Source organism: Hippocampus guttulatus, chromosome 16, assembly GCF_054856545.1.
Source record: "Hippocampus guttulatus isolate MCC_2025c chromosome 16, RoL_Hgut_1.0, whole genome shotgun sequence".
NCBI lineage: Eukaryota > Metazoa > Chordata > Actinopteri > Syngnathiformes > Syngnathidae > Hippocampus > Hippocampus guttulatus.
This window is the reverse complement of record NC_141276.1, coordinates 8,328,631-8,340,888: the sequence shown is the minus strand read 5'-3', so window position 1 is coordinate 8,340,888 and position 12,258 is coordinate 8,328,631. Positions and strand designations below refer to the sequence as shown.

The following is a 12,258-nucleotide window of genomic DNA, read 5'->3' as shown; positions in this document are numbered from 1 at the left end:
CATTTTCTATCGTAATAATATTTAAAATTGATATTAAAAAGGCAACGCATCAAGCACCACCCTCATGTGGTCATAACTTTGCAACTTAATAACTTTTGGAACATTGAAAATACAAACACCTACAGAGGATAATATAAATTTGGTAACAATATGTAAACTAAAATAAGTATACCGGTATATAAAAAATAAACCAATCAACAAAGGGGATTCAGAAATTAAAAAATGGCATTTCCATTAAAAGAAACCACATAGGAGCATACATCAAGAATAAAAATCCAAACAAAACATATTTAGCAATGTCTGTACATATTTTCCTCGCATAATTGCTTTTTTCTATTTTCTTCAGGCATAAGTAAAACATTTAAAACATTTTAAAGTCAGTCATAAATCCAGAGCAGGAGAGTTGACTAGTTCTCGATTTTGGCACAATGTATATGGTATTTAGTAAATTCCATATACATTGTGCATAAATACTATTTACCCATCAAAAAATAATGTTAATCAAGTCAGAATCAGAAAACGAAGTCATGGTAACTTTACAACTTTACAGCACAGAAACCACATAGGAGCATACATCAAGAATATAAGAAATTCTTCATTTCCGGTATGTTCAAAGAAAATTTAACATTTTATAAAAGATGACGGTATTACCCTGAAACGTTTAACTTAGGTCTATTTTAAAATAATTATCATTATTATTATTATTATTATGCTTTCATTTTTATCACTTCATAGTTTTGTGGCAAGTCACATCACGTGATCGGCAAACCACTTCCGCTTTAGGATGTCGACAATTTCTCTCGCTCGTCGACCAAGTCTTCCACAACAAACGTAACAACTAGGAGAAAGGAACGCGGCCAAGTCGCTGTTATTTCCATCTCAGTTGTAAGTACGCTACTTAATAAAACCAGCAGTTGATTATTGATCCTCAAGCTGAACAACATTGGGTTTTTTGACAATCTGCAACAGGTGCGCAAAGTTAGCCATTAGCCACAATGTTTTATTTAATGAGGCGATCTCAATGACGTTAATTAGCCGACCAGTGGCGCAGAACGTTTAGTTGCTATTTTACTGACTGATTACTTCTATGTTATGTTCGGGACGCTAAAACTACATGCTATTTGGGATTGAAAACGGTACAAACGTGCTTATATAAAACGTCAATAAAGTTCGCCGAGAAGCTCGCTCGTTTCATGTTGCAATGTTTATTGTGTTATAATGTCATCATGTTGATGCTGTTATGGACCAAACTACTGTTTTGTTAGTGTTTAGTATTAAAACAATAGACATCGTTGAATTTTGTGCTTAAATTGGGGGAGTAGTAAAGCACTACAGGTCACATGTTCCCTTCATAATCCACAGATAAGCCTTGTGTGGTCCTTTTCTTCAATACGATGTGGTTGAAGTGCCTCTGAACTAAGGAATCACTCCTTTTCATCCTCCTCTGCCATCACATAAATTGTCCCTAAATTGTTCCTGGTTTAGTCTGAGCAGTCAATCCACACCAACACACACATTGGGTCATTTCTGTTTGCATTGTGCTATTAAGTATTTGCCAGCGTAACCGCATTCCTGCCCGATCATGGGATCAGCGTGAAGACAACCGGATTTTCTTTTCTCTCATCACATTGCAGCCTCTCCCACGCTACTGCCAAACTGCACACATATCTGATGTTTATTAGTCTCCATTATTTGTGAATGTCACACTGCAGTGCTACTCAAGACAGCTTCTCAAAGAGGGAAAGAGCTACGAAGCAAGTATTTGTTCATGGGCCCGGAGTCATTATGTAAAATAAAATAAACAAAATAGACTTGCACAAAGGGAATATGGCCCGATGTGTGGTGCGCCAGGTGACATAGGGGCAAAAATGGAAGTCAATCATTGACATTTTCATGGGGAATTTGCACCATCTTGGGAAGTTGCCCTCTCTTGAAGAGGTGTAACAACAATCTAGTCCGTAACCTAAAAGAAAGTGAGCACGCTGGGAAACAAATCTTGTGAATAGTGAATTGCAAATAGTTTCACTGTAAAGGTCATTGGCGCTATTTCTTCCAGGTGATTCCTTGCTGGAGGGCGAGCCGGGGCACCCGCAAACCCACCGCGAAGATGGGGGAACTCTTCAGGAGTGAGGAGATGACGCTGGCGCAGCTCTTCCTGCAGTCGGAGGCGGCCTACTGCTGTGTCAGTGAGCTGGGAGAGATTGGGATGGTGCAGTTCCGTGACGTGAGTCGCCGATTCTCATGTGGATTTTCTGCTGGTGTTTTCAAAATGGCCGTGATGGAGGTGGGGTTCAGGAACCAAGCTGAGAATGCGTGCGTTGCTCACCGCAGCATCTCAATCATGTGCTCGCTCAGCTGATGCTTCATTCCTCACGAGAACACCCACTCCCGACTATCCCTAAGGGAAGCTTTGTACTGGAGATGCATCCAAAAAAAAAAAAAAAAACATTGTGTCAAATACTAGTTGTCTATTTCCTTAACTATATGGCATTTATTTGGAGAAAGGCATGGATTGGCCTGTAAAACAGGGGTCTGTATTTATTGTCTCTTGTCTCACAGTTGAATCCTGATGTTAACGTCTTCCAACGCAAGTTTGTCAATGAAGTGCGGCGATGTGAGGAAATGGACCGCAAATTGAGTAAGTCCTTGTCAATGGAACTTGCATTTTCATATTTTCATACAATATACTAAGGAGAAAAAAAAACATACCACAAAAAAACAATCATATAGGATCCAGATTTTATGAGAATGAGTCAGAATATAATGTATATTTAGGATTTGGTGGCCTGTTACTGATGCTCGGAGTTGATTGTGTTGGTGGAGTTCCCGACAGGAAAGAAAAAACAATGCCGTCTCATTGGCAGGGTTTGTGGAGAAGGAGATCAAGAAAGCCAACATTCCGATCGTTGACACCGGTGAGAACCCCGAAGTCCCCTTCCCGAGAGACATGATCGACTTGGAGGTGAGGGGGGAAGAGAGTGTTACAAGCGCCGTGGTTTCCCTCCGGCCATCACGCCTGGGGAGCGCTGTTATTCACTTCGCTCCCTTCTTCTCTTTGTCAGGCCTCATTTGAGAAGCTGGAGAATGAACTGAAGGAAATTAACACGAACCAGGAAGCCCTGAAGAAGAACTTCCTGGAGCTGACCGAGCTCAAGCACATTCTGCGCCGCACACAGCAGTTTTTTGATGAGGTCAGCTATATAACACACACACACACACACACACAGAGGCCAAAACAGGATGTGACATATTTTTTCATACTCTGCGTCTCAATTGGAGCCGAGTGTCTTGTTTTTCTGCACCTTTGCTCTGACATCAGTGCCACTCGAGTGCTTCCACAAACATTGCTGTCCTGTCAGCGTGTGGAGTCATCTTTAATGAGTTCAAATGAGCCGTAATGGAGGTTAATAATTTAGCCAGGCTGCCGTTCAGCTCTTAACCTTCGCTGCTCCTGTTCATCCCTGTCAATTTTTTTTGTTAACGCAGATGGAAGACCCCACTCTCTTGGAGGAATCATCCACCCTGCTGGACCCCAACGAGGTCAACCGGGGGGCGCCGCTCAGGCTTGGGTAAGACCTACTATTAGTTGCTTTATCGTTGTCTTTATCGCTTTATCGTTGTCCTTGAATTCAAGCTTTTTTCAAGTGTTCACGTATAACCGGTAACTTTGTCTGTTTTACAGATTTGTTGCTGGAGTCATTGGAAGGGAGCGCATCCCCACATTTGAGAGGATGCTGTGGAGAGTTTGCAGAGGGAATGTGTTCCTGAGGCAGGCGAATATTGAAGATTCTCTGGAGGACCCAACTTCGGTCAGCCTGCAGTTTCGTGGGGACATATTCATGGTTTCAAACATGCCGTCTCATTGGCAGATCAAGATTTAGTCAAAAATATAGCAATGATCAAGATTTCTAGAATACTTTTCACCCTCTGTTTTGGCCTGTCTTGAGGGCAAGGAAGCTACTTATTTTCAGACAGCTCCGAGTCTCGAGAGAAAAGCGAGCCACAGCTAAGTCAGTGTTGTTTTCAATTGTTCACCAAGCCACTGAATTTGAGTCGTCTTCCAGTGTATGGATCCATGCATGCGGTGCATGCAGCAGACAGATTACAACAAAAGTGGCCAAATTCGGCATAGCTTGTTCACCGAAGAATTTTGGAACAGGGCAAGGCATAACAGATTGACTTGGGTTGTTTAATTTCACACTGGATGGGCGTGCTGATTCCACACAATCCAACCAAAGTATTTGTACGCAAGCAGTTGAAGCATCAATTTTACAGTATGCCCCTTTTGAAAAATGCCAGTAACCCGAATGCACTTTGTGTTTCATGTGTCCACAGGGCGATCAGGTCCACAAGTCTGTCTTCATCATCTTCTTCCAGGGAGACCAGCTGAAAAACAGAGTGAAGAAGATTTGTGAGGGGTGTGTAACCACAGCCGCGCTGATGTTTAGTTTGTGGATTTTTGCTCATGTGTGCCTCTCTACCAGCTTTCGAGCAACATTGTACCCGTGTCCGGAAACACCTCAGGAGAGGAAAGAGATGCTCGCGGGGGTGAACGCTCGTATCGACGACCTGCAAATGGTAATTCCTTTAACGCTCACATACACGTAATACATCATCACACAGCAAGTGCGCATTTCTCCCTCTACCCTGGCTCAAGGTGCTGAACCAAACGGAGGACCACAGACAGCGGGTTCTGCAGGCCGCGGCCAAGGCGGTGCGCGCGTGGTTTATCAAGGTCAGGAAGATGAAAGCCATCTACCACACACTCAACCTGTGCAACATCGACGTCACCCAGAAGTGTCTCATCGCCGAGGTGTGGTGTCCCGTCTCTGACCTGGACTCCATACAGTTCGCACTGCGCAGGGGCACGGTGAGTGGCCGGACAGATTCACACGAGTTGGCAACCGAGAATTGGTCCACCTGCACGATCCGACAACGATGACAACGCGTTTGTCATTCAGGAGAAGAGCGGCTCCACGGTGCCTTCCATCCTGAACAGGATGCAGACCAAACAGACCCCGCCCACCTACAACAAGACAAACAAGCTCACCTCCGGGTTTCAGAACATTGTGGACGCCTACGGAATCGGCAGCTACCGTGAGATCAACCCAGGTATGCCTGCCTCTTGGGCTTTTATGCTGTCACACTCTGAGCTGCCTGCCCCGTCATCCACAATATCTCCTCCCCGACATCTGGTGTACAACCACTCCAGCTCCATACACCATCATCACCTTCCCCTTCCTGTTCGCCGTCATGTTTGGCGACCTGGGCCACGGCGTGCTCATGACCTGTGCTGCTCTGTACCTGGTCTTGCGAGAGAGCCGGCTGATCGCCCAGAAGAACGACAACGAGGTATCCGCCCCCGTGTTCCATCATCCATCCCATCACGTTCATGCCGACACGCAACGCCGTTTCTGACCGAGCCGAGCCGCGGGAAGAGATCGTTATTTTTATATATTGATTTTTTTAACGTGCCCGCCTTGTGTCAGATGTTCAGTATGGTCTTTGCGGGGCGCTACATCATCCTGTTGATGGGCATCTTCTCCATCTACACGGGCATCATCTACAACGACTGCTTTTCCAAGTCACTCAACGTCTTTGGCTCCGGCTGGAGCGTGAGGCCCATGTTTGACGCCCGTGTGGGAGGCAACTGGACGTAAGTGGCATGGTGCGGTGAGAAAATTGTATGTATAATTTTTACAATGACTTCTTTTGTTATCAGGTTTGCAACCCTTGAGGGCAACAAAGTTTTGCAGTTAGACCCGGCGGTAGACGGCGTTTTCAAAGGGCCGTACCCGATAGGCATTGATCCGGTAATTTTTCTGCTTCTATCCTTTGTGAGCAAAACTATCGGGACATCTTGTATTGTACTCACTGGGAAAGCAAAAAAAATAAAAATAAAAATGCAGTGAGAGCAGCTTCCACACTTCTGGGAATATTTTCAACAAGATTTTGGCTTGTCTCAAACTTGAAAGTGTACAGTTGTCCAATTTTTTCACCAAAGTTCACCAATTCGAGAATCACCAATCTATAGCGCAGGTGTGACCTCACTCTATTCTTGAATTCAGCCCACCGAGGCCACCAAATTTTTAATATAAAGGGCCCCAAAATACTTTTTGTGTCAGGTAGGGTCATTTTATATTTATTTTATTTCTTAATAAATAATTGGTTGAATGAGTTGCTGTGCACTGGTCCACTGCTATTCGTGGAGGTGTGAGCTCCACTGCGAGGAGTGAAAATCCATAATTGACGTTCTCAAAAACATGCGGGAGATAGGATTAAAAAAAAAAAAAGAAGTAAGTAAATCTTTGCATATATTTGTAATGCAGTTCCAAATATTCTTACTTCATTGTTAAAATATGCTGATAACTGCCAAACAACGTCTTATCCATCAGATCTGGAATATTGCAACAAACAAGCTGACCTTCTTAAACTCCTTCAAAATGAAGATGTCCATCATCCTGGGCGTCATCCACATGCTATTTGGTGTCACTCTCAGTCTCTTCAACCACCTGTGAGTGTTTCTCACCTCAAAATCTCATCTCGTTCACGGGCCTTCTCTTCAAGTTGTCAACTCTTTTCTTCCTTCTCCTGTAAGTTATTTCAAGAAGCCGTTGAACATCTACTTGGGGTTCATCCCCGAGATCGTCTTCATGGCAAGCCTCTTTGGCTACCTTGTGCTGCTCATCTTCTACAAGTGGCTCTCGTACGACGTGCGGCTGTCGCGCGACGCTCCCAGTCTCCTGATCGCTTTCATCAACATGTTCCTCTTCAACTACAGCGATCCTACCGTCAAGCCTCTCTACACGGGACAGGTCAGGAGCACCTCTTGTCGGTAAAATGATCAGCAGTTGAGTGTAAAATTGACCTCATGGGTCCTTCATTTGTTTCTTGTCACAGCAAGCTCTTCAGACCCTCCTGGTGCTCATCGCCGTGGCATGTGTCCCTTGCATGTTGATAGTGAAAACTCTGGTCCTGCGGAGACAATATCTGTGGCGTAAAAACCTGGTAGGGTGCATTTCGACCCGGCTGTTGTTCACACTCGGTTACCACTTGCAGGCTTCTTCGGTTGATCACTGAGTTTTGTTCCAACATGGTGGCACAAACCCAAATCTGAACATCCGATTGTTTTGGAGTCTGTTTCTAATCTATGCCAACGGCATAGTAAAGTCATAATACATAACAAGTTTGTCCAGGCCATAAATCTAAAGAGTGCCTTGTTGTTCATCCTGATCATTTGAATCAGGCTTGTTGGAGGAGGGAAACATATAAAACATGCAGGATAGCGACCCTCCAAGAGTGGCCCATCCCTGAATTAGAGCACTGTGCGCTCATCATCTTAGAACATCGTTTGTCAGTCGTGAACTGAGGGACCCCCGGTCATCCTGCTCAAACCTCCTGTGTTGCGCCGCAGGGCACACAGAATTTTGGGGGCATCCGGGTGGGCAACGGTCCCACTGAAGACGAGGCGGAAATCATCCAGCACGACCAGCTGTCGCAACACTCTGAAGAAGAGCCTGAGGTGAGATTGTCTTGGCCTTTGAATAAATTATTTGTAAGCGGAAACCCGCATGTTTCCATTGCAAACATCCATTTTGTATTAAGGCTCTCTTGTTACTGGTAATTGTGTTCAAATACAGTGGAATTTCTGAGGTCAAATGACAAGTACTCCGGTTTCCTTTGGTGTGTTTTGCTTTTCTTTGCTATAGTCCCCCCTTATCACTTATCTCAAAACAAGGACAACAAAACATGTCAAATGAAGAGGAAAACCATGACATTGTTGTCATCAAGTTGAGATGTGTGCCCTTTTGCGTCGTACTGTCCCCATTAAGGTTTAATAAGGTCTTTTGGTTCATTTTACATTTGCATGGCGACAAAGGATGTTAAGACATTCATTAAAACATTGCCAATGCACATCCAGGTTTTCTGAGTGTGACAGTTTGACACCGGAGCCGAATTTTTGTAACATCTGTGATTTCATATTAGAAACGTTGTTTCTAAGGTAAGCCAGTGAATGCGTTTGGCCATAAAGGTTTGACTGTATTAAAAATCATTCTAGATTTTTTTTTAACCTAATTCTTCACTACTCGAGTGTGTAACCCATTTCTTCCATGCCTGTTTGATGTGGGTGTGTATGTGTGTGCGTATGTGGGCAATAATCAAGCGTTGCCTTCTGTCATCTGCTTTCAAGGCCCGCGAGGAGGAAGAGGTAGGACCTGAAAGCCTGCCACTTGTCCTTGCTGAGTGCACTTTCATCGCAGTCTCGCTTCCTTAGCTTTGTCGCCCCCTTGTGTTGCGCTGGTGTATGTGTTGGGAACATTGCTGCTTGTGGGTTCACGCTTGGTTAATGGCTGTACTATCCACAGAATGCCTGACTGATCTCAAGGGGGTGTCCTGTCGTCCACCAGACTGACCGACGTGTCTATTGTCCCTCAGTTTAACTTTGCAGATGTGGCCGTGCATCAGGCGATACACACCATCGAATACTGCCTGGGTTGCATCTCCAACACGGCCTCCTACCTCAGGCTTTGGGCTCTCAGTCTGGCTCATGCACGTAAGTTGTGAATGTGTTGGTGTAGCTAAATTGGATGCAGACATGTATATTTTAAATTCGATTACATTTTAAAAATCCCAAAGTCTGTTAGCCTTCAATGTGGATCTTCGACAACTGTTTCCATTTTTTAATGATGTATTAATGGGGGAAAAAATGGAATTGAACTCCATAAGAAATCCAGTTTGACTGCCATAGCACAACGTTCCCGCTGATGGACAAAATGCCGTCTGCTTTACGATACAGAGTTGTCAGAGGTTCTGTGGTCCATGGTGATGCACATCGGCCTCTCCACACGCGGCGTGGCTGGCTTCTTCCTGCTGGCCATCGTCTTTTATTTCTTTGCCGTGCTCACGGTGGCGATCCTGCTCATCATGGAGGGCCTGTCTGCTTTCTTGCACGCGCTGCGACTGCACTGGTAAACACCGCACTATGTCATTCTCGTCATAGGGTTTTTATTTACTCAATTGACATGTTTGGCGAGCAAAGAAATTCAAACGGGGCTCTTAAATGTGTGAGCAGTAAGCGTCATGGACGATGTCATACAAGTTACTACCTTTTATAGGCTCTATTTGTGGAAAGATTTTATTATATGTATTAAATTGACATGTTTTAAATAGATTTTTCAGTATAAGTGTACTATTCCCTTTGAACAAATTTGCCAAAAACAAACCTATAAAAGCGTAATTCATTTTATGTTCACTTAGAGAGATATTTGTATATATTACTTTAAGAATGCAAACCTCGAAAATGGCATTTTTTTCAGATGATATTTTTTTAACAATTCAAAAAATATTTTAATTTTTTAATAATTTAAAAAAATATCAACTGAGCAAAATGGATATTTTTTAATAATTAAAAATATATACAATAAATACTTTTAGATAGATTCATTGACTAATAAAACTAATAAAAACAGGAAAATCATATATTTTATATTTAACAGAATTTAAAAGTAAATAAACCACAGTAACAGTCATTTTAAATTATTTTTTCATGTTTTAATTTTAACTTAAAAGTTCTAAAAGAATATAATCCCTCATACAAATTCAAAACACTTTTTTAACTTGAATTTATTAAAGAATGTAGCCCTTAAGTTGACTGGTTTCATGGTTGTTTTTGATCAAATTTCTAAGTCTATTTGTGAACTTTTAACAACTTTTTTAACATGAAGGAACCACCCTCATGCGCCCCTTCCACTCTGCTGCTTCATATGAAGGGTCAGCTCCTTCACTTCGCAATTTTCCTTAAAAATAGAGCCTTATTACGTTCCAGACAGGAAGTAGGCTTCGCATTCTCGAGTGCTGGTCCAAGTCTTGCATCTGACTCTCGTGGTGAGGGGGCCCCATGGAATGGAGAGCAAGGGTTGTGAGCGACATGCTTTGCCCAGCATTCCTGTAAACACCTCCCTCCTTGTGAGCTTGTTTATGTGTGTGTGTGTACACAGGGTGGAGTTCCAGAACAAGTTTTACTCAGGTCAGGGCTTCAAGTTCCTCCCGTTCACCTTCGAAAGCATCCTGGATGGAAAGTTTGAAGACTGAGATCACCCCCCTCCAACCCCCACTCTGTGTATGTGCGTTTATGTTGTTGTTTGATGAAACAGGTCAGATGCATTTTCTTCCCATTTAAAACAATTCCCAGGTCTCTGAAATTCTTCAGTCGAAATACTCAAAGGAAAGAAGAATGATAGTACACCTAAAATCCACTTGTCGCATTCTGATCAGCTTTTGTTACCCCGACGACTGGGAACTACACGAGGGCTATTCGGTGTTGCTCGCCGAACAGCTTTATTGCTTTATTCGGTGACTTTTACAATTAGGAGCTAATGTAGCAAGTTTTTGTGGTGTTATTGGAGACCTCGAGATTCCCTCCAGATTCTGGAAACGTTCACCGCAGTCCGTCGAGACTGCAGCTGAATGGAACTTGCATAAAGTCACCACTGACTTGTAAACTGAGACTAATTAATTATTAAGTAATTAACCCGGACAGTTGAGTACAAACTATCGTTTGTCCACTGATAACACTTAATACCGCAGCTCTGCTTACCTTTGGACTTTGACGTGGTAGTGCTTTCCACGTCTTCCTTCAGAGCGGCTCGCTTGACACATATTCGCAAAAACACTTGTCACCCAAGATTTATTTGGTTGTTTCATTTCACACTTGATGGGAGGGCAGGCACCAAAGACCCCTACTTATTTGTATTCAACACCATGAAAAGTCCATTCTCCATAATATGCCCTCTTGAAAATTCTCACCCCCTTTGGAAACGACATCCGGAATCCCCGTTTGGTCACGTAGCATCCTCTGTCATGTCTGTGTGTCATGTTTGACGTAGATGAATATTATTTATGCGAGTGCTGTGGTAAATGGTTCGAGTAGCATTTGGAAATGCGCGCTGGTCAGCCTTGAAGGTCCAGAAATAGGCAGATGGTTTGAAAAAAAAAAGTGTCGTGTCTATAGATGTTCGCCACAATCTTTGTTGGCACCTCATGCTGTTTTGTGTGTTGAACGGCAGATGATGTGTTCTCAATAAAAGTGGGAAGAGTTGCTTTTGGTTGGTTGGTTACTTTTGCAGCGCACCATATCAAACTGAGAGTGAAGTGATTACACTCATTCATGGATGGTTGCACAAACAAGATTTTTTTTTTTGGCAGCATTCATAAAAGAATGTGACAAGTCATATAATAACATCACAAAAAACACATGAATAAAATACAAATGTTATGAAGATATGATGAATTATTCCCTAGATTGATATCATGCATTGTATTTTTTTTGTTTGCCATACAGAGGTGCACATTTGTATTTCGAATGCCTTTGGTGAGAGGTGAAGTATTTAAAAAAAAACGTGTGTGTATGTAAAATTTTTTTTAACAAAATGAAAATTCGAGGTCGTTAGTTATTCCCAATTCCCCCTTTCTCATTGTAGTAGAAAAGGCATACAGCTCTTAAAAACAACTCACTAACTCGCCTCTCGGTGTCGCTGTTGATCAGCTGGAACATACTTGATTGGCTCAAAATGATGAATGAGTTAATGAAATCATAAGGACTGAAGAAGCTTTATATGTGGCAACATGACATGACTTTTTTAAAACAAATTTTCGTGTTAAACCTTTTTTCAAATTCTGATTGTAGATAAGACTTACTCAGTGCAGGGGCGGTTCTGGATCAATTTCACTGAGGGGGCTGGGCTGGGGCCAGGGGTTTTGATGGGGGGGCACATTCAACCCAGGGCTAAAAAGACAGATTCAAAATCTTATTTGACTTTTTATTTCTTCAGACTTTGAAATTGTAGTCATAACATTACAGTGATGTGAAAAAAATAGTATTAGGAGGGCTAAAATGTCTGCAAGCGTAACGTCTGTTAAGAATATTCAAGCCAGGATGATATGGTACCAGCCTGCCGGGGACAAAAATTGCAAATACACTGAAGCTAGATGTTTTACATGCATATAATTATCCAAATTTTAAAAGGCAATGTCTTATATATTGATCCTGTTAAATAAAAATTAAAATAAAAAGGGAGACTAAAAAAGTTACACACACACACACACACGCGCGCGCGCGCGCGCACACGCTCACGCAAGCACGCACGCGCGCACACACACACTCACACGCAAATAGCACTCGTGTCGTGGTAATTTCCTTCTCTGCGGACTGCTTCTCATTTTCCCGCTCATTTTTAAATGGCGCAGCGCACTAAAGGG

General features: G+C 42.9%; 1 protein-coding gene across 3 annotated transcripts; it reads left to right on the top strand.

Annotated features, from left to right (window-relative positions):
- The first annotated feature begins 761 nt into the window (after positions 1-761).
- Positions 762-11,098, top strand: atp6v0a1a (ATPase H+ transporting V0 subunit a1a). Of its 3 annotated transcripts, none has more exons than XM_086133117.1 (22): positions 762-885; positions 2,057-2,224; positions 2,560-2,638; positions 2,865-2,962; positions 3,063-3,191; positions 3,487-3,569; positions 3,683-3,809; positions 4,336-4,418; positions 4,485-4,578; positions 4,658-4,870; positions 4,962-5,112; positions 5,213-5,352; positions 5,490-5,656; positions 5,723-5,813; positions 6,396-6,514; positions 6,599-6,815; positions 6,901-7,008; positions 7,415-7,522; positions 8,192-8,209; positions 8,437-8,554; positions 8,798-8,969; positions 9,999-11,098. In XM_086133117.1, exons 2-22 carry the CDS (start codon positions 2,108-2,110, stop codon positions 10,090-10,092), a joined length of 2,526 nt encoding a protein of 841 aa, XP_085989243.1. In that variant the 5' UTR covers positions 762-885; positions 2,057-2,107; the 3' UTR covers positions 10,093-11,098. The 3 variants fall into 3 exon arrangements, with proteins under 3 accessions (XP_085989243.1, XP_085989242.1, XP_085989244.1); XM_086133116.1 differs by having other exon boundaries at positions 8,165-8,209; XM_086133118.1 differs by lacking the exon at positions 8,192-8,209.
- Positions 11,099-12,258: the final 1,160 nt, after the last annotated feature.

Excerpts from the sequence above, each read along its gene's own strand:
- atp6v0a1a (XM_086133116.1), top strand. The coding sequence starts at position 2,108 with ATGGGGGAACTCTTCAGGAGTGAGGAGATGACGCTGGCGCAGCTCTTC. Across the intron at positions 3,570-3,682 it reads GGGGCGCCGCTCAGGCTTGG|ATTTGTTGCTGGAGTCATTG; the intron begins GTAAGACCTACT and ends TCTGTTTTACAG. Across the intron at positions 5,353-5,489 it reads CCCAGAAGAACGACAACGAG|ATGTTCAGTATGGTCTTTGC; the intron begins GTATCCGCCCCC and ends GCCTTGTGTCAG.